Source organism: Athene noctua, chromosome 12 (genome assembly GCF_965140245.1).
Source record: "Athene noctua chromosome 12, bAthNoc1.hap1.1, whole genome shotgun sequence".
Classification (NCBI taxonomy): Eukaryota; Metazoa; Chordata; class Aves; order Strigiformes; family Strigidae; genus Athene; species Athene noctua.
In genome coordinates, this window is record NC_134048.1 from 17,964,126 (window position 1) to 17,987,729 (window position 23,604).

Sequence of the window (23,604 nt, forward strand, 5' to 3'; positions counted from 1 at the left end):
CCAGTCTTTATTTACACATCCTACCTGTTTCTGTGCCTGTCCCTCGCTGCACATCTGCCTGCTAAGCTGTGAGCAGGGATCTGAGCTTCAGTAACTGGAGCCCAGCTGCAGGGGGGGCAGGTTTGCACCCGAGGGGAGCGGGTGCCCCTCGGCGTGATGAGCAGGGCGAGGTGCCAGCCCTGCAGGAGGAGACAGGGAGAGTGCTTCCTCTGAAGGAAACTCATCCGACAGTGATTCCTGGATATCCCCGACCCAAGACCTCCCAAGGAGAAAAGGAAGGTCACAAGCAGAAAAAAGCCCTGTCGGTGCCAGGGCTGGCAGCCCAGCACCCCAGCTGAGCTCTCCCTGTGCCCGGGCACCTCTCCTGATGGGGCAGAGGACTGGGGGCTCCCATCCCTGCAGCCTGCCCAGCGCCCAAGATAGGCCCAGCAGCTGCTCGGGACCCTGGCCAGGCATCAGCCCCGGGCAGTCCCTGATTTGGATCTGACCTTTGAGCCTTGCACCACTGCCCAAGGCTGGGGCCTTGGCTGCGGTCCCCTGTTGAGCAGGGACCCCCCCGCACCCAGCCAGCAGCAATAGCAAGAGGAGGAGGGAGGAGGAATAGCCCCGCTCTGCCCTTCCCCAGCTCCTGCCTCTGCCCAAAGGGGAGCAAAGGCGTTCCTGGGGAGCAGGGTGAGATCCAGGCATACCCCGTAACCCTTCTGTCTCTGCCGCAGTGAGGCTCCACGACAGCATCTCCGAAGAGGGCCACCACTACCTGATATTTGACCTGTGAGTAATGGTTAAATGCATCTCTTAATCCACCAGCAGCTGCATGCTTCCACCTCGGGGCGATGCACCCTGCACCCCCGCAGCCCCTCTGACCTTTTCCCCATCCTCCACCTCCCCAAGCCCTTCCCGCAGCCTGGGTTTGAACCAAGCGTGGGTCCTCCAAGCTGGGCAGAGGGCAGGTCCCTGCGCTGCACCCCCAATGCTCCCCACCCCGAGCATGACACAGCAGCGTTTTGCAGGGGTTTGCCAGGTCTGGGTGTGCGTAAATCAATCCAGCTCCCTTGCATGAGATGACAGAGCCTGATTCCCCCCATTTTCTTTCAGGGTCACTGGTGGGGAGCTGTTTGAGGACATTGTGGCCAGGGAGTACTACAGTGAAGCGGATGCCAGGTGAGCACAGACACACACCGGGCCATGGAGGGGTCAGCAGTTGTCCCCTTCATCCCTTGGGCTGCTCCCTCCCAGGGTCCTACGCATCTGGCTTTCTGCAGCATAAGCTTCTTCCATGCTGGGAGGTGTTTTACAGCCGCTCCGCAGCGCATACTCATAAAACATATGCACAGTGCAACAAAAACAAAACAAACAAACAAACAAAAAAAGCGCTCTTTTTAACTTTTTAACTCACTCAGCTCCTGTGCCAAGATGTGCCTATGTTACCAGAGGGTTGGTCCCCACCTCGAAGCAGGCAGCTGCCAGCCATCACTCGCAGCGTCCTCCTTCCCCGGGCTGATGGCATAGCCCACAGCTGACCTCTCTGTAAAAGAATTAGGCATCGGGGCTCCCTGGGCTGGCAGGGAGGATGCCCAGCAGCAGGCTGGTGCCCCAGCCAGGAGCGTGATAATACAGACACCCCACAGCCCTCACTCTTTCTTCCCCTTGCAGCTGCATTACAGTCATTTGCAAGCGTTTCTCTGGCATTTACCACTTGAAAGCACTAAGGAGGAGCAGTCAAGACAAGCTGGGTGGGAGGATGTGCTGGAGCTCCGCTCCCTCCCACGCTCCCGCTGGCACTTTCCAGGTACCCTGCAGCAGAGGCAGGGGACTGGGTACCGCTTCAGCCACCTCTTTGGTCCTTGCAGCTCAGCCAGGGGACAGCATTAGCCTCATTTTTTTTGAGGGGACATGATTTGGCTCCCTCCAGTCTCCAGATATCACTGTGCCTCTTGGCTTTGTCCCCAGGATAAGCATAGCCCGTACAAATGTCCAAGGGAGTGGTAAGCTCTAAGCAACCTCTGTCTGCATGGAAATATTCCTTATTTCTAGGCAGAAAACAAACTCATTTAATGGACTGCCTGCACTGAATCCACTTACAACCCATCCACTTACTAGTGTCATACAAATAAAATAAAATACATGTAAATAAAGACCTTCTGCCTTGCACACAGCTGTTTTGGAGCAGAAGTGATCATTGCCTCAGTCTTTTTCTCTTCCTTTCTCATGTATGTAGCTGAGCTGGGGTTTAATGAACTAGAGATAAAGCAAATAGACACAGCAAGAGTCACTTGTGTTAGAGGAGGCCAGGGAAATGGGGCCGAAGTGAAGGTTAGCTCTATGTCTGAGGAGCACATCTGCTCTGCCTGGGTTTGGAGACCAAATCTGGGCTGGCATTGTGACTCCACTGCTGCTCGCCAGCTCATCCCTCAGTGTTACTTCTGTGGGGACCTCATGGCCTCAGTCGTAGCCCCCATGCTCCTGCTCATTGAGACTGGTCTCCATGGGCGTGTGGATTTCGGTGCAGGGGGATGCTGAGCTGTGCTGTAGGGCTGCAGGTGGAAAGTGTGATGGAGAGAGGGGCAGGGAATGTGAAATGCACCTGAGTAGAAGTGTCTGAGGAAACTCTGCCTTGCTGGCCACTTCTGTGAGCTTTCTCCTCTCTCCTGCAGCCACTGCATCCAGCAGATCCTGGAGGCCGTCCTGCACTGCCACCAGATGGGGGTGGTCCACCGGGATCTGAAGGTAGGAGCTGCAGGGGAAGGGCCTGTAGGAGGACGTGGGGACCCCATCTGCGATGCAAAACCCTGTGGAGCAATGCCCAGTGTCCTCCAGGGCAGCTGAAACACAGCGGGGAGGAATGCCACGTAGGAGCTCTTGGGAAGCCACAGATCAAAGATCAGCTCTGGGGTGAAATGACACAAGGGAGAGGGTGTAGAGAGGTCCTTGTAGTCCGTGGTTCTCTAAGAAGCTGTGTGTAGCAGGATAAAACAGTTGGGGAGCACATCCAGAGCCCTGATCTTCCTCAGTGCTGTGCTGGGAAGCCCCCCCATGACAGCAGAGCCCCCAGAGGGCTTTTGCTCCTCTCCAAGCCCCGTCTCTTCCTGCAGCCCGAGAACCTGCTGCTGGCATCCAAGCTGAAGGGTGCTGCCGTCAAGCTGGCTGACTTTGGCCTTGCCATCGAGGTGGAGGGGGACCAACAAGCATGGTTTGGTGAGTAGGACTGGCGCCCTGGTAAGCTAGACAAGCCAGTGGCAGGAGCAGACCCAGGGGAGAAAAGCCTCTTCCAAGTGCTGGAGGTGCACAGCAGAGCACTCCAGCCTTCTGCACCATCCTGGGGTTTGACTGCTGTCACTGGCTCTTGCTCTTTGCTCTGCTCTTGGGAGATACAGAGGTTTCTGGAGGGAGGGTGCCTGTCCTGCCAGCTTGGTGTGTGCCAGGGCCAGGGCTCTCGTGGCAGCTGGCTGGGCACCAGGTGAGCTGTGCGGGGATGTGGTGTGTGATGGGCTATCTGTCCCAGGTTTCGCTGGCACCCCGGGATACCTCTCCCCCGAGGTGCTCCGGAAGGACCCCTATGGCAAAGCTGTGGACCTGTGGGCTTGCGGTAAGTCGGGGCTGAAATGCTGGGAATGGGCTGAGCTGGGCTGCATGGGATGAGCCAGGCTGTCCATGCAGCATGTCCCAAGTCGCAGTCACTGGACATGACTCCTTGAGGTCAGGGTGGAGGATTTACCTGAGAGGTGGCACATTACCCTGGGCCATACCCAGAGTAGTACCCTCCTTCCCAGTCCAGTGGCACCCTCCTCTGAAGGATCATCCCCCCCTGTTATGCATCCAACCCCCCCAGGAAGGGGAGATGCTCTTTCGCCCTGCAGTGCTGGTGGAGTCGGGCAGTGCCTCCGTGTATCTGCAGCTGCAGGGGAGCCCTGATGGGGCACCCGGTTGAGGCTGTGCACAGTGGCTGTCAGAGCCATGTATGTCCCCAGCATGGAGCTGGACCCACCAGCAAGCCTTTTGCTTTTTAACCAGGGAGCAAATCCTCCCATTTCCCTAATTTCTTAGTTTCTCTGCTTGAGTTGGGCCAGTCCCTGGGCTGGGTCTGCTCATACCTCCAGCAATGAACTCTCTCACTGATCACACTTCTCCTCTCCCGGGCAGGTGTCATCCTCTACATCCTGCTGGTCGGGTACCCGCCCTTTTGGGATGAAGACCAGCACAGACTCTACCAGCAGATCAAGGCTGGGGCTTATGATGTGAGTGGGTTTGTCTTGCTCCTCCCTTTCACAGTCTCCCCTCTCTCCTGCTGTCCCTGCCTTGCAGTCTGCTGCCCCAGAAGAGCAACCAGGACAAATTCAGGTAGATGGCAGCAAGTTTCTTTCCTCCGATCTGGTCACAGAGGGTTGGTCAAGCTGCCGTGCCCAGGTTCACACACTGGCATGTTTCAGGTCCACTTTGCAGGACAGATAGATCTTGTCCTGGGCCTCCCACCTTTCTCCCTCCACCCCTGCCCCCCAGTTTTGCAGCTGGCAGCTCTTTCCAGTTGCTACTGTCTCTTCAACCTGTCCTGTGGGCAGGAGCAAAAGGTTGCAGAACCAGCACAAGTGCAAAGAGGCTTCTGCTCCTTCTAATGCTCCCTGAAATCTCTCACCCTGATCCCTTTGCTTTGGCAGTTCCCCTCCCCTGAGTGGGACACAGTGACTCCTGAAGCAAAAGATCTCATCAACAAGATGTTGACCATAAACCCGTCCAAGCGCATCACGGCAGCGGAGGCTCTGAAGCACCCCTGGATATCGGTGAGTTTGGTGGCACTCACTGGTTGGGGTTGAAGGTCTGGAGATGTGGGGGTTTGCAAGGGGGGAACATCTCACTGGGGAGCATGTGTTATCAAACATGCTGTCTGGCTCTTTTCCCCATCCTGGGAAGATGGTTTTCTGGCATGGTTCCTCCCAGTGCTCTCAGAGCAGCCTCTCCCCTGAGGCTTTACAGCAGAGAAAAGCCCAGAGTGTGAATGCAAACACCATGTCCTAAGGGAGCTGGTGATGAGAGGAACACACATGTTCCCAGCCCTGGTGGGGACAGGCTGCTTTCTTGGTGTCACGCTGCGCTGAGGGAGGGTGTTCCTCAGGGATGGTGGGGGCAGGCTTGTGTTTATCCATCCATACACCCCACCAGCAATCCCCTCGCACCTACTGCTGCACCCTGCTGCTCCGGCTGCCGTTCTCACTCTGAATCGGCTCCTAAAGGCAGGAGGAGTCCACGGGCTTAACCCTGGGACCCCACGCCATGTGCAAACCCTGAGCACACTGCTACACACGGCTGGTCGGTCAGTCAAGGGGTTAACGCAGGGGGCAGCCAGCTCTCCCTGCAAACTCCCCCACTGCCAGAGCAGATCCTGCTGACTCCAGAGCAGCAATTTCCCGCTGCCTATTAAAGTTTTATCTGCTGCTGCTGCTGCTGCTGTAGGCAGCTCTGCCCCCTGCCATGGCTGCAGGAGTCCACACACGTGTGCCTGCGGGTGAGAGTGGGGCGGGGGGAGCCCTTTCCCCCTCGGTGCCTGCTCTGATCTGGGTCTCTCTCCTCCCAGCACCGTGCCACCGTGGCATCATGCATGCACAGGCAGGAGACGGTGGACTGTCTGAAGAAGTTCAATGCCCGGAGGAAGCTGAAGGTAACGCTCAAACTCTCCAAGCTGGCTGGAAAATGCATGATCAGGTCATTGGTGGCTTTGTTTCCCATGTGGCAAAGGACAGGGTTGTGTCTCTGGGTCAGTGGTATGGGCGTGACGGACATTTGGGGATCCCCGTTGTGAAGAAGGGAAAATAGACCAAGTTGGGTGGTGGCTGCATCTGCCTGGGGGGTTCCCAAGTGCTTAGAAGAAAGCCACGGTGAAGGAAAGCACTGAGTCACACAGCTGCCCTGGATGCTGGGGTGAGGACTGCCCCACTGGGAGTCAGTGTCAAGAAAGCTCCTCTTTGGGGCAGGTTGTGGATCTGAGTCACACGAGACCCTTTTGCCTGATGACCAAGCCACTTTGCAGCCAAGAGACAAAGCGATCCTTAGACAGGCAAAAAGCTCTGGCTCACTAACACCAGCAGCCCCAGAGGCTTTCCCTTCTTGGATGCTGCTGCGTGCTGCAGCCTGGACCTCCTCAGAAATCACCATCTCCCCAGGCTTCACTGTTAAGCTGGAGCACCTCCATGAAGCACCCATCTCCCGGATGCTGCTCAGCCTCAGCTGGCAGCGCAGCACGGGGAACGGGCTCTGGAAATCGCAATGCCTCCTCCAGAGCTGAGACAGAATGGGACGGTGCGGATCTGTGCCGCAGTCAGAGTCATCAGCGCTCCAGGCCTGAATGCAATGTAGCACAGAGCACTACAGCTGCAGGCTACTAACAAGATTATCAAAGAAAGAAACTGGATATGAACTATTATTACTTTTCAGCTAGACAAGTAATCAAATTAGTTCAGGCATACACTTCGAAATAGTAATCCATTACTGTAAGCAATTAGTCCAAAGTAATCTCATTACACGCTGAGCAACTAGTTAGTGGAGTCAGAGGGGAAGAATTTTTATGAATGTTATTTTGTGGTGGTGATCTTTGCGTGGCTCCCATGAAAAATCCCTGCCCTGCTACTCTTAGCTGGCACAGCTTTAATTGCCATTAAATCCAGTTCCGCTCCCGGTGGCTCCCCTTGCTGCCAGCTGCCGGCCCCGGTCAGTAGAGTCGTGCTACATGTAGGGCAGGGTAGAACGAGACCGAAATGTGCCTCGGGGATATTTAATATCCCTTTAATCTTGGAGGGAAAGGCAGTTTCAGAGAATGCAACCCAACGCCCTAGTGTTGGGGATATGGAGTCAGGTACCAAGGGCTTGCTTTTGATGGCAGGAGGAGAATATCAGCTTGTGGGCCAGTTTCCTTCCAGCGAGGTGGCTGGGGGACAGGTGATGAGCAGGGCTTTCCTTCCCCAGGGCTGGGGGGAGCAGCAGGGGTGCGGGGGGGCTGGGGCCCAGCATGCCCTTTCCTTCTGCCTTCTGTGTCTTTCAGGGAGCCATCCTCACCACCATGCTGGCCACCAGGAACTTCTCCGGTAGGTGCTGTTGCCGGGGCTCATCTCCATGTCTTATAGGGTGCCCAGGGCAAACACATAGTGTCCCTGGAGAGCCGTCTTTGCCTCGGGTGTCACAGGGGCCCGAAATTGCAGCCTGGTGCCTCTAGGGATGGGTGGCATTGGGTGGTGGTCCAGGCCGGGTCATCTGGCACCTCCAGGCTGGCTGCTGGCTTGGGATACAAGAGAAACAGCGTCTGGCTGAGGTGCAGCGGTCCCCAGAGTTTTAGGGCTTTGGGGTTTGTGTGCACCCAACCATCTGGCTTGTGCCAGCGTGGGGATGTGTGTGCTGGGGGCAGCCAGGGCTCAAGGCAGCTGGTTTTGTGTCGTCCTTGGAGATGTTTGTGGCTCAGGGAGAGCATCCTCTGCACCAGGAACATGTTGGAAAGTTCCCTGAGTGCCACTGCAGCCAGATTGCAGCAAGGTCCCTTGGGCATCTCCCTCAGCAGGAGGATGCTGATCCTTCATGGGGCCCCGCGCTCCTCTTGCCTCCCTACGTCCCGAGAGCTGCACAGAGACACAGGAGCATGGCCAGAGCATGACAGCCCAGGCAGTGCACAGGGAGAGGTCTTGCTGCAGCCACAAGCCCCACTGCCCCAGTGCCCTTGCCAAGAGCTGTCCTCTCTGGGGACACCCTGCTGCCTTGGAGCAAGCCTTGCACCTGGGATTTCACAGGCAGGGGTCAGCGGGTCCTGGTGATTCCCAGGCATGGAACCAAAAAGGTACTGGGTGACTGCAGAGCTCATCCACTTGCTCCAGCAGGAGATGGCCCCAGCAGAGGTGCTGCAAGGATGGGACAAGCCAGCCAAGCCCAGCATGCCAGTTCAGTGGGCTGGTGGCAGCTGTTTGGTGTTAGAAGGGTGTTTCGGGGTGCTTCACTGAGGCGCCCCAGGAGTCAGGTGTAGCAGGTGGGAAGGGGGGAGATGGGGGCTGCTGGCCCAGCCAGGTGCCAGGAGAGAGGCTGTGGCCAGGGTTAGTATCTGCATTTGTCGTGGGGGGATCGTGCTGACACTTTTAGCACTTGTGGGCACCGTGTGGCGGGGCTGGAGGAGTCCAACAGCTGGGGGGATCCGGTGTCAGGCCCTGCGCCGGGAGACGCAGCGGACACGAAGCATCAAAGGGCAGGAAATTCAAAAGCATCTCTTGTAGCTCTGCCCGTCCCACGCACAGCCCAGGGGCTCTCCGGAGCACAGTGGGGCTGGTGGGCGATGGGGTCCTGTGTGGGGCTGAGCCCCACTGATCCCACCCTGCTTTGGGTGTGCAGGGGGAGCGGGTTGGCTTGTGCAGCCTGGGGGGCTGGGGCAGTGCTGACGGCGATAGGTGGGCACTGGGGAAGGCGTCTGCTTTTCATCATTGTCAAAATGTGGGCTGCAGCTGTCGGGCCGGCGGGCCGGCAGCACATGATCCCGGCAGCATGGGGCTAAAATTAGAGGGTGGCAGGCGGGCAGCCCATTCCACCACACTGCTGTGCTGTGCTCGGTCGCCAGCACCCCCCAGCCGGAGCCTGCCTGCCGCCAAACAGCCCCGCCGGCCCCCTCCGAGCCACCCCAAGGACTCAGCGTGACGTTAGGCGACGAGTCATGCCCCCAGCTGAGAGCCGCCGGGGTAGGACTGGACAGTACCGGCAAGGTCGCCCCTGAGCTCCCAGGGACTGTACTGGGGGTCACTGGAGAGGGGACAAAACCCACCGGCTGGTCCCACGGGGTCTTGCCGCTCCACTGCCCTGCACCATGCTGCTGATCCTCGGCCTCCTGGTCTTGGTGCCCTGCCTGGCTCTCCTAACCTCCTTCCTCCTCTCTCCAGGAGGCAAAAGTGGTGGCAACAAGAAGAATGATGGCGTGAAGGTAAGCCCCCTCCCCGCCACCCCCTCCTGCCTGCCCCTTCGCTGCTGAGGTGGCGGTGGGGGTCTCCATGCCGTGCCGGCAGTCCCCGCGACACCCTGCGCTTTAAAGGGCAGCTGTTGGCCCGGCTGTCCCAGTGTGTCCCCGTGCCACCAGCTCGGCTCCTGCCAGGGCAGGCAGTGCAGAGGAGGCTTTGCAGGGCGGCGAGCAAAGGGAGTGGGCTGGTGCTGGAGGGGTGCGAGGGGGGAATTCACTGCTGTTTCATTGCCTAAAAAATGTGCTTGCCCCTTGCTGCATCCAGTGTGGGGGAGAGGCTGGACCAGGAGAGGGGACAGGGGACAAGGGGAGGCAGCTTTGCAGCCCAGAGCCATGGCTTCAGCCTGGCAGCAGCCGTCTGATAAGATAGGTGGCTGCATCTTCCACTTGCCCGAGCACACATCCTGCTGCAACTGGTGGGGCTGGTCTCATCCCCCAGCTCCTGTCCCATCCCATTCCCAAGGGCTGGTGTGCTGCTGGGTGGCACAGGGGTGCCTCTAACCCTCTTGGCAGCACTGCTGGCCCCCTGTGCCCAGTGCAGACAAAGCAAGGAAACTTGGTGATGCTTGACAGAGCAAATGGCTTGATGATGCTCTAAAAACAAGCTGGTGCTTGGAGGACCTTGTTTCTTGGACTGCAGAGCTCTCAAGTTCACCTGCCTCTCCGAGGTGGGGCCACAGCTCTTCTCCAGGACAGGGTGGCTCCTAAAAGCAGCAAAATCCTGCTGCCGAGCAGCTGCTTCTGATGATATGAAGATGTGGTGGTTAGCCATGGTTAGTGAGCTCTGTCAAACCCTTCCTGCAGGAGGGAATGGCCCATGTGAGGGTCTTTCTCTCCTTACCAGTTCCCTTCATGATCACTCAGCAGGGGAGAGCTGGTGTGATCACATCTCCCATCCCAGGGCAAGGTGCAAGGTGTCAGGCAGAGCTTTGGAAGCCTGACTGCAGCATGGCTACTCTTCTTCCTCTGGCCCTTTCATAGGGACCCAGCTGTCGGGCTGTGAGGGGCTCAGGGTTTTGGAAGAGCAGAGCCCTCAGCTGGCTTCTTCCCTCCTCAGTCCAAATGGTCAGAGGAGCCAGAGGTCTGGGGATGGCTTGTCTTTCTCCCACTTCTTCCAGACCCAGTGGCTGGGACAGGCCAAGCCTGCAAGTTTTGAGACCAGGCAAACCCTTCAAACCTGGGCTCAGCTACACAAAAGACCATTCTGGCCACACAGCATTATTCTGCAACATGAAGCTGATGGCCTGCATTGCAATGAGAGGACGTTGCTTTGGGCCATGGTGTCACGTGGATGTCACTGTGGATGTGATTGCTAGTTTTGGACAACAGTGCTGGCACAGAGGGGACAGGTCCCATGGGAGTCACAGCAACCCATCTGACAGCCACTGCTGGCCTGTCCTCTGCTGCTCTGAGGTCCCAGCTGCTTCTGGGAGTCACCTGAGAAGTGACACTGCACATAGAGCTGACCTGGTGTGACTTGCTGCAGCACAGGTGAGAGCCATCAGGAGATGTGGTTTTAAGCTGTAGAAGGTGAGACTGGAGGATGGAGAGGCTTCATCAGACACAGTCCTGAATCTGATTTTCTAGCCGAAAGGGTCAGCCTTGAATTTAATCTCTAGAATCACATGGATGGTGTGGTGGTAGAAGACCATTTGCAAGCCCAGGTTCCTAATGATGCTCCCTCTTGGTCTTCAAAGTAGCTTTGAGGGTCAACATTATGCTGGGAAGAGGGGCACTTGCTGTCATAGCAAAATAGCTAGTTTGGGTAAACAGCCTTCTGGCCTATCGCTGAAGCTCAGCAAGGAGTGTCTGGTTTCAGAACAGGATCAGAGAGGCTGGTTTGTATCCCCAGTCCTCAGCCCTTTGCTGGTGGGCCGGGAGCAGTGAGTGAGGCTTCATCCTGAGTGCAGTCTACCAGCCAACACTGAGCTCAAGAGGGTGTACGAGCTCTGGAAAGTGAGTTTGCTTTTCTATCACCCCCTTTCCAACAGGTGGAGGTAAGACAGCCTGGCTAGATGGCCAGGAAGGTAGAGGAGGAGAAGACAAAGTAGAGGAAGGCTCATTCCCAACAGGTTGCTTGTGTTGGCCACCATCAGCGTTACCATTCCCACCTCTCATTCCCCTTCTCAGCCTAGGGGCACTTGCAGCATAACCCTCTCACAGGGGCACAGGGAGGCTGGGTGCTCTGGGCAAAGCTTTAATGGCCACCATGGGCAGCTGGCAAGTGCCGGAGCATCACCAGGTGGCATTCATCTCTTTCCATCCTGCTGGAAAAGCGAGGCAGGAACCTGGAAACCTGCCTTGGGTGGGTGGGTGAGAAGGTGGGAAGGGAACAGTCCTGCCTGCTCAGAGCAGGGCTGCAAGTCAGGCCATGTGGTGTGGTTCATTGTCAGAAGAGTTGGGTCCCCATTTGGAGAATCCTGCTGGACTGACTGTCCCCATGAGAGCAGGAAGGTCCCTTGCACCCAGCCCTGCTGTTCCTGCCCAGAGCTATGCAGGCGGGCAGCAGGTAGCTGGTGTTGCCCTCCAGCCTGCCCGCACAGCCCTCCAGCATCAGGATGGTGCTAGCCCAGGCTCAGAGAGCTCAAAACTCACCTTCCTGAGGAAGTTCTTCCCCTACTAAAAGCATTTACAAGACCAAAAATCCCCCTCAAGCCCAGCTCTGGGGTCTGTGGGAGGTCTTCTGGTCCCAGCAACTGTAATACCTTCACTGCCCTGTGTAGTGTCACATCTCGTTGCATCGTAAACTAATGAAATCACTGCCCCATGTTGCATCCTGTCCCGTCCTAAATTAATGAGCTCACTGCCCCATGTTGCATCCTGTTACTGTATGTCCAGACTCGACGCGGTCACTGCTTTGTGTTGCATTCTGTTGCGTCTGAAATTTCTGCAGTTTTCTGCCCCGTCTCATGTCCTTGGGTAGCAGAAGCTGTCAGCCCTTCCTGCAGACAGCCCAGCTCCAACAGCTCCGTTTCCCATGAAGTTCCTTCTGAAATACCACAGCTCATTCTGCCCTTTAGGACATCTGTTGTTTCAGTGAAGGAGGGGTGAGGATTAACATAGGACCTAGTGAGGGAGGGGAGACCTGCACTGGCAGAGAGGGAAACTTAGTGGTGATGCTGGTGGGAGCCAGTTAGGATGTGAAAGGAGCTATGAGGAGGAATGGATATCAGCAGTTTTGACCTGCAGCCCACCCATGCACCCTCACGGGTCGCTCCATGGACTCTTCCAAGAGATTTGCACTGTGTGTGCGGCTTTTCCATCTGCAGGGCAGGCAGAGCCAGTGCCTCATTAAATACGCTGATAAAACACTTTGTAATTTGGCACTGCAGCTTCTGATTCCTGTGCAGTGGTGTTCCCTGTCGCCTGCTCTGATCCCCTGGGAGCTGGAGGTGGAGAAAGGGCAGGAGGCCAGCATGCACATCCCCCTGTCTCCTGGCTAGATTAAAGATGGAGACAGGGAGAAGAGCACAACAAGGAAGGAGAGTCCAGAAGTAGTTTGGGATTGCAAGCAGAAAAGTGGCTATGGGGTCATCCAACCCAAAAGCCTTAAAGCATAGTGGTAGATGTCAAGGATGGAGATAAATATGTGAATGCGTAAGGTCTTCTCTTTGGAGGAGACTTGTCCTGATTTAAAGCACTGGAGCTGTTCTCAAGACAGCTTCCCACATGGTGTGCCTGCCTTGAGGGGTCCAGTAGCAATAGCCATGCTGGCTTTAAACAAGCCAGCTTAGTACTGGTCTAGGTTCAAAGCTAACTGAGTGCCTCTGCACTAGTCAGCAACATGGCCAGATGCACCCAGAACAACTCCAGAGTCTGTAAACGTCACTATGGCATTCACATCGGGCGCAGGGCTATACAGATGATGGAGCTGCCTTAGCTTTTCAGTTTCTAGCTCTTCCTATGAGCTTGCTGGCCTGGTCACAAAGCTGCCAGAGTGGTCACTGACTCCTAGAGGAGTCCCTTTTGGACTAGCCAGGTCCTTGGGATGAGCAACACCAGAGATTGTGGCAGGTCAGGAGAGAAAGGTGCCAGCAGGAAGGAGGGGAGGGAGCTGGCACGGCACCACCAGCACCGCAGCCAGCGGCATGTCCCTACAGGAGCACCAGGTTGCCGCCCTGCACCTTTCGTTTGCCCCTCCATGAGGACCACGAAGGGTGTCTCAGGAGCTGCTGCCTCTCACGTGCCGCTCTCAGCCTTTCTCACTCTGTGTCTCTTCCTGTTCCATCTCTTCTCCTTGTTTTTCCAGAAAAGAAAGTCCAGTTCCAGCGTTCAGTTAATGGTGAGTGTCCTTCGTCTTCCTCAATGCCGATATTGCTGGGCCTCTCCACATGTTCCAGCTTTCCCCGTTTTTGGAAGTTACCTCGGGGTAGGGAAGAAGGGACACCGGGGTTGGAGGGAACATCCTCAAAGCCGTATCACCCACAAACCCCATTAGCAGGGTTGGTGCAGGCACTTGCTGGCCACCAGCTAGTGGGAAGCCAGCCCTGGTTCTTGCTGATGGGTTCTCATGCCGTTTCTCCCAGTTCTCCTGACTCAGGTCTGCAGGCTGCATCGGTCCAAGGAGCCTTGGAGAAACACCTTCCATGCCTCTGCGGGGACTGTATGGTCATGGGACACCTTGCCAACCTACATCGGGGTATTATGGGTAATACATAAGCAAGGCTCTGCTGGGAAGAGCTAGCAGAGCCATTGCTCTAGCTCCGCTAGCAGAGTCGCCTTGATGGGGCTCCTGGAGAGAGACAGGGGGTCAGTACCCCCCTCCCCCCCAAATCTGTGTAGTGCTCAGCTGTTTCTTGAAAGAGCTGTGTCTCAGCCTTCGGTGGTCCATGTGGGTCTTGGAAGCACTCTGTTTTATTGTACATTTCTCTCCCTACTCTGCGGTCAGTGTGGTCTCTCTCACTCCTGCACAGTCCCCTCTTTCTCATCCCAGCTCCTCCTCGCTGTTTAATTTGTACATCTCTCTCTTTATCGTACAGTCAACATGGTGTCTTCCACCCCTGCACAGCCCCTCTCCCTGCCCCTCCGGCAACGCTCCTAGGAACCCACCAAAACCCCTGGACCTGCCCCCATCTCTGTCCCCACAGGTGTCGGTAGGAAAGGCAGCGCCGTTCCTACGAGACCCTCCACAGCCCAGCTCTTGTGCCCTTGGCTACAAGGAGTGGAGGTCAGGGAGGGCTCTGCCAGTGCTGCCCTAGAGCTGTGGTTGAGGACGGGTTGGACCTGCTGGCGTTTTCCTTGGTTTCTGTCCGTTGGCACAGTCAAGCGCTGTGGGGTCGGACTCGGGGGGCTGTCGATCACACAAGCTCCGTCTGGCACCGGGCAAAGACCCCTCTCACCGTCCCGTCTCTCCTTTCTGTTCTTTGCTCAGGAATCGTCGGAGAGCACCAACACCACCATCGAGGATGAAGACACCAAAGGTACCAGCAGGGGCACGTGGGGAGGTGGGCAGGCTGTTTCGGAGGGGTGACGTGGGGTTGTTAGTCTGGCCACCCCTAATGAGATACTGGCTACGGCAAAACCCACCACCATCGAGCTGCCTCAGGGCCCTTCAGAAGTTGCTTTAACTCCTTAGGTGGTTTCACTGCTAGGTCACTGCCACAAGCAGCTTGGGCACTGTTGGTGAGGAATGGGGGGGCTCCCAAAACCAGGGATGTTCCCTGAAAGCAGGCATGGAAATGGCAGAAATCTGCAGACATAGTAGCCCAGCTGCTCCCTCCTCCAAAATAAATAGCCCTTTGGGAAAAGCCTCCGGAGGAAATCCCTGCCTCCCTCCCGCCTGCCTGCCAGAGCCAGCTTTCTAAGAATAACCCAGGGAATAATTTATCAGTGCTAATTTGTAAAGTCTCTCGACGAAGCGATCTCAGCACAAAGCAAGATGGACTTTGGCCTGATGTGAGAGTTAATGGGAGACTTGTCCTCCTGATGAAGGGCTCCCTGAGAGCAGATGCAGAGGCAGGTGACGCTCAGCAAGTGATGGGGGTCCCTCTCCTCCTTTCTGAATGACTCTCAGGAATGTGATCCCTCTCCTTTTATTAGCCACAATACAAAATAAAAATTAAGTCAAACCAATTTGCATTTGAAGCAGAGCCTTGTTAATAAGCCTGGGGTTACCTCTGACAGCTCCTTCTGCATCCCAGGGAGCCAAACCTGCTCTTACAGCTCAGTCCCTTCTCAGATTATCTGGCAGTGCCCAGAGTCCCTGGCAGCACCTGCACAGTGCCATGCCCTTCACGGGGTCCCTCCTTGTCCCTCCTGGGAAGGCTGCCCACATCACCCACCTGTCCTCCCAGCTGAGACCCTCTTCTCCCATCTCAGAGCAAGGTGAGACCATCTTTGGTCCAGTTTGCTCTGGCTGGCGACTGCTGTGAGTTCATGGGGTAGAAGGTCCCAGCTTGGCAAGGCTTTGCAACCAAGATCAACCTGTGTCAACTTTTGGGACCAGGGCAGCTCACCACTCGGTGATTAACCCTTTTGCTCTTTAGGAAAATACAGGGTTTTTCAGTTTTGCCCTGCCTTTGGGGGTCTTTCCTCTGTGGAGGTGAAGAGCCCTTCCCCACATCTCTCTCCCAAGTTGCTCTTCTGCTTTTTCCCTGGACAGTTTCCAATGTCCCCCAATGTCCTGTGTTCTGTTTCTAATGAGAAAAATATATCTCACCAATATTGCAACACCAGCACTTCTGGTTTGTTTTCTCCTTTTATTTTCTTTTTCTCTTTAAACCAACAGTACGGAAGCAAGAAATCATTAAAGTCACAGAGCAGCTGATCGAAGCAATAAGCAATGGCGACTTTGAGTCCTACACGTGAGTGTCCCCAGCGAGGGTTTGGGCCAGGGTGGGGGCTCAGCCTCCTGGAGCAGGTGCCCTCACTGTGACAATGCATTCTCAGGCGTTTTACTGCTGCTCGGGGCAGGGTGACCAGGTTGACATGGTGGTGGGGCATGGAGACCATCCAAGAGAAGCTAAGGACATCAGTTTCCAAACCTGATGCTTCTTTCACACTAAGATGACTACATATCTCTGGTCTCATTATCATGGATGAGGCCATTTTCTGGTTTGCAGAAAGATGAATAACTGTAAAAGTGATTTATGGTGGAAGAAGGAACATTGCATCCATGGTATCCATTATATCCAGATTGCCACAGGCTGCTTGGAAGCTTTCTACTCACGGTGCTGTTGCTCTTCAGAGTACACTTCTTCTGTGTCTGGGGCCTATTTAATTAGTGATATCTGAGCAAGTGCAGGTCTTCATCCTTGCCTCGGAGAATTGCAACAGGGATATTTTGATCCAGAGCAGAGAATATGAATTTTTCCCTGCTGTTTTTCTCTCTTACGAAGAAGATGGCAGTGTTTTGGGAGGTTTAATTGGAGATGGTGACTGATGGAGAATTCAGCCTGACTCATTGGAGTCCTGGCTGCAGTCAGTGAGCTGGAGGCGAGGTAGGGTGGGCTTCATGCAGAGTGCAGGGATGAGGTCAGATTTCTGCTTGAATTACTTGCTGTTGCAGAGGCTCCTCAGGCTCGGGCTGAGGGAGTTATCCTGAGCATGATCCATTTGGGTTTTGCAGGCTCTCATGCTGGAAGCAGTGAGATAACCTCTCCATTCTGTCTCCCCTTTCTGCCTCCCCAGGAAGATGTGCGACCCTGGGATGACTGCCTTCGAGCCTGAGGCTCTGGGCAACCTTGTGGAAGGCCTGGATTTCCACCGATTCTACTTTGAAAACCGTAAGCAGCCCCCTTGCCTGCCGAGGGACCCTTTCTACCTCCCATGGGCCCGGCTGTGTCTTGATCTCCATCAGCTTGCTGGAGAGAGGAGGGTAAGGGTGGCTTTGGGATTGTCCCTGGCTGATCTGGAAGATCCCAGGAGAAGGTGATTCAAGCCTGGGGCTGGGCTGTATGCAGAGGAGTTGTTTTGATTAGCTGCTTTCTAGGTGGATCCATCCTGAACCCACCCATGTAGCATTTACTCAGCCCCTCCAAGCAGAAAGCCTAACCCAAGCATCTCCCCTTCCCACGTTGCTGCCACCCTGGGCAAGAGCCACTCAAACTCCTTCCCCTGCTTAAAGCCACTTGTACTTGTCCCCTCCCCAGTGTGGTCCCGGAACAGCAAGCCCGTGCACACGACGATTCTGAACCCCCACATCCACCTCATGGGAGACGAGTCTGCCTGCATCGCCTACATCCGCATCACACAGTACGTGGACGCGGGAGGGATCCCTCGCACGGCCCAGTCCGAGGAGACCCGCATCTGGCACCGCCGGGATGGCAAATGGCAAATCGTCCACTTCCACAGATCCGGCGCGCCCTCCGTCCTACCGCAGTAAGCCCTGTGAGGCTCCGGGGATGGGGCAGGGCGGGCAGGGAGGGGACGGTGCGGGCTCCTCGCGGCACTGAGGCTGCAGAGCAGGTGGGATCCCGCCCTGAGGATTCATGGTGGGAAGGAGGTGGCTGATCGCTGTGGGGTGGCAATGGGGAGAGGGACACTCTGCCAAAGGGATGGTTGAAGCAAACTCCTCCTTTTCCCGGTTTGTGTTTTGCAGCTGAAGCGCGGTCCTGCCCGTGTTGGGTTTGTCACTGACTGACTACCAAGGGGAGACCTCCTCTGACATCTTCACCTACGGGACTTTGGCTGTTGGCTCTGCTGCTTGGTTCCTGCTGGAATAACCCCTCGCTTCTCACCGCACACACGCAACAGCCCCGCCGGTGCCACGCAAGCATCCCATCAAACCTCCCCACCCCGCTGGGGCCGTGGCACTGGGCCCCCTTCCTCTGCATGAACCAAGAAAAGAGAAACCATGAACCTAAACCCAAGCATCTGGCCGGTGAGATGACACGTGCCGGGGTAAAGGCCTCCCTCCTCGGCTGCATGGCGTTGGTGGGACTCCCCACTACCCGGCACGTCTCCTGAATTGGGCTCAGGCTCATCATCCGCCTCCATCCCCATCTCTGCTGGGAGCCCCCTGAGGAAGAGGAGGGCAGGGGGGCTATTTTGAGCTGCTCTGTGCTGCACCCCCTCTCTGTGCGCTGGTGGATTTTGCTCTGCTGCTATCAAGGTCCCCATCTGCTGCCGTGGCTCCTGCCTGCTGCCAACCTGAGCTCCCACTTCCCGGCAGCCTCGGCCGGGGAACCGCAATTTAAACCATTTGCAAAGTCCATTTTTGTGAGGAGGGCAGTGTTCGGATGGGTGAGTAAAGGCTATCTGTTTATTTTCCCTTCCCAGGAGCGTAGGCTGGCTCCTTCCCAGGAGAGTGAGTAGGTTCGCACCCTGGCTCCGGGCGGCTGCCACGCTGAGAGGGATGCTCTCCCTCCTTCCTCCCTTCTTTCTCCCTTCGGAGCAGGGACTGGCGAAGCTGGGAGAGGAGGAGAAAGACGACTGCTTCCTAGCCCCGCATCGGCACAGTCGGGAGCCGAGGATCTCCCAGCCATGCCATGGCGGTAGCATCACTCCCATGCACTCCTCCTCACCCACCACCCAGCCTGGATCCTTTGCTCCAGCACCCAGCCCCGCTGAGCACCCACCCCTGCCCCTCGCATGCAGCACCCAGAGCTCCCCTGCGCCCGACTCCCAGGCTGGGACGGGGGCAGCTGAGTTGGCCACTGATTTGGGGTGCAAATCTCCATCCATCACCCACACGACTCCTTCCAGCGACAACAAGGAATGCAAGCTTTATAAAGTAACAAAACTCTGCAGAATCTGATTGTGCTTTGAAGAAAACAAACAAGCCTTTAGCTGTCTTCTACTTTGAGCGCATGCCTTTTTATAGGGAAAAGAAAACAACCTACTGTGTATTTCGTAACTTGATTTTGAGTATTTGCTGAAATGGATCTTTATGTAATAACTAGAAACATTCAACTGTTTAGGGCAGGGAGGGCAGGGGGGATTTTCGGGATTGCTGTTTTTTGTTGCATTTACATTTGGAGAGGGGTTGCACCGCCATGATGCTCCTACCAGGGGTCCCGCGGCTGCCAGCCCCCACCCTGCACCGCGGCTGCTCATCCCATCCCATCCTACAGCACTGGGCGGGCGAAGGCACCCACCTCCAGGGGCTTCCCCCCTCCCTGGGGCACCTTCCCGCACCCCACGGGTCTTCCTGCAGGGCAAACCCAGGTGGTGGCTCTTGGGGAGCCGCTGGGATGTGGCTTTCAAGACAAGAAGACATGGCCGGGAAGGGGAATTTTGGTCTCACCTCTTTTCCGTCAGGTAGAGGTCCGAGAGTGGGTATTTTTCCGGCAATTCTTCCGTTTCTTGTTCCCTTTTTTCCAACTGGAACCTCTTTGCTTGTTGACATGAGACTCCTGCAGCGCTGCTGCCCTGGGGGACTTTCTAGCTGCACTCTCTTCATCTGCATGGCGTTTAACTTTCTATACGGTGCGTGTGTTGAAAAACAAAGAAATGAACAAAAAACCGCTCGTTTTGGACATAAAAAAAAGGAAAAAAAAAGAAAAAAAAAAAGGAAATGTTTTCTCCATGTAAATTCTGAGCGTGTATTTTGCCTTTTCTGTGGTTTTGAATGCTTTGCTCTCTGTCGAGGCAGGGACGGCTGCCGTATGAAATGCAGCTGCATCCTTGCAGACTGCAAAACTATTTTCCCACTGGATGGAGGGGAAGAAATCCAAACTGCTGGGGCATGGACAGGCCCTGAGAAGTGTTTCAGTGTGTTCCGCTGTGCCAGTGGCGCGATGGTTTCTGGCACTGTGTGTAGGAGATGCCTTTTTGGGGGCAAATCCCACAGGTCCTCCATGGGTGCAAATGGGTGTCGCCATGCCCTTGGTGAACCTCTGCTGTTTGACCATGGAGCTGCGTTGGCTTGCAAGAGTTGGCCCCAGAGCAGGAAAATCCATGCAGGGAGAGGATTAGCTTTTAAGGTAGAGTTTGGGTGTTTTTACAGATCTGTTTTTCTTCCTGTAGTCATGTAGTGCTGAAGTTTTTTTCATTTTTAAAAGGAAGGACTCAGCTCTTTCACGGTTCTCTCTCTCCCTCTCCAGAGCTGGCTCTAAAGCCAGCCACGGTGAGTGTCTCATCCACCTCCTGATGCTCAGGCTCTCCAGGTGCCAGGAGTATTTTTGGTGATTGGTATGAGATGGGTAAGGAAGGAGGAGGTCATGGCAGGGCTTTGCATGGGAGCTGTAGCGCAGACGCCATTTCAGTCTGGTTTTGGAGCTGCCACTAACTGTGGACCTCAGGTGGGCTGTGAGGGTGAAGCTGCCTCAGCAGCTGTTACTGGAGAAAAGACTGGGACAGGGGGTGCAGTGGGGTTTGCCAGGGATGACGGATGAGATGCTGGGGTAGATACAATCTCCTTTCATTGAGAGCCCACTTCGGACACTCACTGCTAGGGAGGAACATCTTGGTTTCCAGGAAGGCTTTGAGGTGTCCTCTTGGAGGTGGTTTCTCCTCTTCGAGGTTTCCCTATGGTTATCTCTCCAGGGACAGATTCCTCTGGAGGAAACTGGATGTCTTTGCAGCACCTAAAATGCTCCCAATCCTTTCCAGGGAAAGCAGAGTCTGGGGTTTCAACTCCTTCTAGTCTTCCAGTCAAGCTGAAGCCTGACCAAGGAAGACCCAGCTTCCCAACCTGCCCATGCTGGCAGCATTAAGCACCTGCACTTTAGGGGTCTATTCTGCCTGGTTTCTCTTCCCCACCTCACTCTGCTTCTCCAGAGCAGGTTCCTGTATCCCCAAAGCATCTCTGAGCAAGCACTGATATACCACCATCCTTTCTTTCAGTAGCCATGGTGAACAGCTTCTGTCTCTGTCTTCCTTCACATTTCCTGATTTCTCCTAAACTTGCAAGAAAATGAAAAGAATAATCAATGGCCACCGTCCTCCTTTGGTTCATAGAGCCAGGGATGCTGCTGTTACATCTGTACTTTGAAGCTGTTGGCACTGTCCCTGGCACGTGCTAATTGGCATCACCCCAACAATCCCACCATGGTTCTGGGGATGACAAGATTCAGGGCATGTTCCCAATAAGCAATATGGACAAGACCACCTTGTTGGGATGGAGTTTACCACCATGGACCTCCTGTCCCCATCAGCCTCAAGGCTGGAGAACAGGCTGCAGCACATTTCATTTCCTAGTACAGACAGAGCCTGGCTCACCTGGTTGCCTGGCCGTCTGGGTCAAACCGAACTCAGAAGTCCTCCAAACTGATCATCCCTTCCACCTCCCGCATACCACAGGGAATATCTGAGTGGAAGCACTTGCTGGGGTGGTCTCAGGCCTGCAGCTCCACAGGTGGGCTTGGGAGTCGCCTGTTTTCCCTGTCTGGCTGCCAGGATCCAGCTGCAACATCATAATTTCTCAGGTCTTGCTGGTGCATCTGCTCTGGAAGAAGAAGAGGCTGCTCCTGGGCCTCTGCTCTTTCTGGAGGAGCAGGTGCTCTGCTCCTTGCCCTGGCCGGGCACAGCCAGGAGAGCTGTCTTACCCCCAATTCCGAGTAAATGCCCCCCCTGCCAGGCACCAAACCCCTGTCTGACCCCAAACCTGCTTCGTCTCCCTTTGTCCTCCAGGAGTTGATGCCCCCATGGAGCCCTGGAGGCTGGAGGAGGCAGCAGCAGCCATCTGCTCTCACTTTGAGCTCACAGTCTGCTCTGCAGCCCACGGCAGGGGACTAGCAAACAGCAGTGTCGTGTTTGAGAGGGCAGCCACATAGCCCCATGGACCAAGAGATGTCTGTCAGCAAAAGATCCCATAACCAACTCCTCTGATCATCCCAGGACCTGAGCTAACCCTTCTTCCCCACTGCAAGACACATCTCATGGTGTACACCGCTCTCTTGATGCAAAAACCATCCTCCTGTTAGCAGGGTAGAGACCTGCCATCACCCATTTCCAGGGGTGTAGGTCCCAGCCCATCCGTACCAGACAGGGAAACCCAGACATGAACAGGCTGTGAGAACACTGGAGAAGGGGCTGGTGGCCCCTCTGCCATCCATCCCCCAAAGGCCACCCACCAGCTCCCTGCCCCTTGGCTGAATGTCCTTCCCACCTGCAGGTCGACAGGGAGTGGGAGAGGGGGCGGTGGAGGGGGCTGTGTCGAGCGGCTCCTTCCTTCTTTGGGTTGCTGTCCCTTTTTTCTAACTGTTGCACAATTTTAGGGCTTTTGTAACATTTTTTTGACAAGCAGGGAAAATATGTTAACAGTGGTTTAAGAAAAAAAAATGAGATATCTCTCTCTCTCTCTTATATATTATATATATAAAAAATATATATACTTACAGGAAATCTCTATGGAAATATTTATTTAAGATGATTGCAAAAAATATATTATAATCAAGACTATACCAAGCTTTGTCACATAAGAAAAAATCAGGCCCCGGGGAGGGGTAGCTGCCTGTCCCCTTGTGTCTGTCAGTCCGTACAGTTGCAGCTGAAGCCTTTCTCTTATCTTTTTGTAAGTGCACTCGAACTGTCGAGCAGTGTGACCGTGTTGGATTCAGTGGGAGCTTGATGGGGGGGGAGGGATTGATTTTGTTTCTTTTTCCTTTGTTTTTCTGGAACCTGTGGCTGTGAACAGAATGATCACTGCTCAAATCGGATGCTCTATTTGGGGAGGGCGGCGGGGGGACTGGGAGCGGGGTGGGTGTGGGAGGGAGGGCGAGTGTCAGTTTTATTCTTGGTGTTCAAGTGCAATAAATAGCTACCAACTTCTGAGCATGGAAACGGATGATTCTCCGTCACTGCAGTGACTCAGACCGTCTGCCACCCCCTTGTCCCTCCGTCACCACGCTCTTGTCCTCGAAAGCATCAATGCTGGGATCAAGCCTTGGGCGGTGGCAGCAGGCGCTTTCCTCCTGCCCATGGGATGCTGGTACCCTGGGTGCTGCCTGCCCCTGGCCACCAGCATCCCTGGGGCTTCAGGAGAGCTTGATGTCACCCCCAGACCTGGCTCCTCCCAACCCAGCCCTTTTTCCCAGGGAGAGGGCTCCGCGGGATGCAGGTGTGTGGGGTGCCCCAGGAGCTGCCCGGGGCTGGCTGGGACATGAGGGCTGAGCTGTCTCCCTTGCCCACTGGCCAGCAAGAACAGTTTTGGGGGAGCTGATGCTGCAGAGTGTGGGGCACAGAAACCCCCAGCCGAGCCCAGGATGGGTTTGGGGGGGGGGGCTCCCAGGGGCAGCTGTCACGCTTTGCCCATGTAGGCAGGCTGGTACCCTGGGGGCGGGTTGGGGATGGGCTGCGACAGGCCCTGTCCCTGCCCCGCACACCCCAAGCCCGACTGCTCGCCGGGGTGACCCCCACCACCCCGCCATGTGCCGCGGCCCCAGCAGGTGTCAGCACCGGACCGCTTCGGCCACCGCTGCCACCCCCTTCCCTAGCCCGGGAGGGACAGGACGAGGGGCAGAGACCCAGGCACCCGCAGGACTGCCCCCCTGCCCACCACCACCCGGCTGGGCCGAAGGGTCTTGAGAAAAGCCTGGGAGAAAGCCCTGGGCTCGCCGGGAGAGATGTGGGACACGTCGGGAGGTCAAAGCATCAGGAGTGGGGCTAGTGCCCGGGGGTGAGGGGTGGGTGGCATCGGACCCCAGGCCACATTGCGGGGTACCCACCAGTCCCAGGAGCAGGGTGTGATGCCATGAGTGAGTCCCACACCTCGCCGTGCACAGTCACACATGGCACAAGGGACGTGTCCTCTGGCT

The 23,604-nt window shown here is 55.9% G+C and overlaps 1 protein-coding gene across 2 annotated transcripts in view; it reads left to right on the top strand.

Annotated features, from left to right (window-relative positions):
* The window catches only part of CAMK2A (calcium/calmodulin dependent protein kinase II alpha), a 36,024-nt gene extending 13,524 nt beyond the window's left edge, over positions 1-22,500 (top strand). Inside the window, exons 4-19 of one of the 2 annotated variants that reach the window (XM_074916153.1) lie at positions 717-771; positions 1,096-1,161; positions 2,655-2,727; positions 3,093-3,195; positions 3,503-3,586; positions 4,141-4,235; positions 4,653-4,775; positions 5,567-5,650; positions 7,028-7,070; positions 8,892-8,932; positions 13,215-13,247; positions 14,337-14,385; positions 15,693-15,768; positions 16,595-16,689; positions 17,056-17,293; positions 17,505-22,500. In XM_074916153.1, coding sequence (XP_074772254.1) covers positions 717-771; positions 1,096-1,161; positions 2,655-2,727; positions 3,093-3,195; positions 3,503-3,586; positions 4,141-4,235; positions 4,653-4,775; positions 5,567-5,650; positions 7,028-7,070; positions 8,892-8,932; positions 13,215-13,247; positions 14,337-14,385; positions 15,693-15,768; positions 16,595-16,689; positions 17,056-17,288 — 1,253 coding nt within the window. In that variant the 3' untranslated portion in view covers positions 17,289-17,293; positions 17,505-22,500. The remainder of the gene's footprint in view (positions 1-716; positions 772-1,095; positions 1,162-2,654; positions 2,728-3,092; positions 3,196-3,502; positions 3,587-4,140; positions 4,236-4,652; positions 4,776-5,566; positions 5,651-7,027; positions 7,071-8,891; positions 8,933-13,214; positions 13,248-14,336; positions 14,386-15,692; positions 15,769-16,594; positions 16,690-17,055; positions 17,294-17,504) is intronic. The other variant, XM_074916154.1, reaches the window with a different exon arrangement.
* The last annotated feature ends 1,104 nt before the right edge of the window (positions 22,501-23,604 follow it).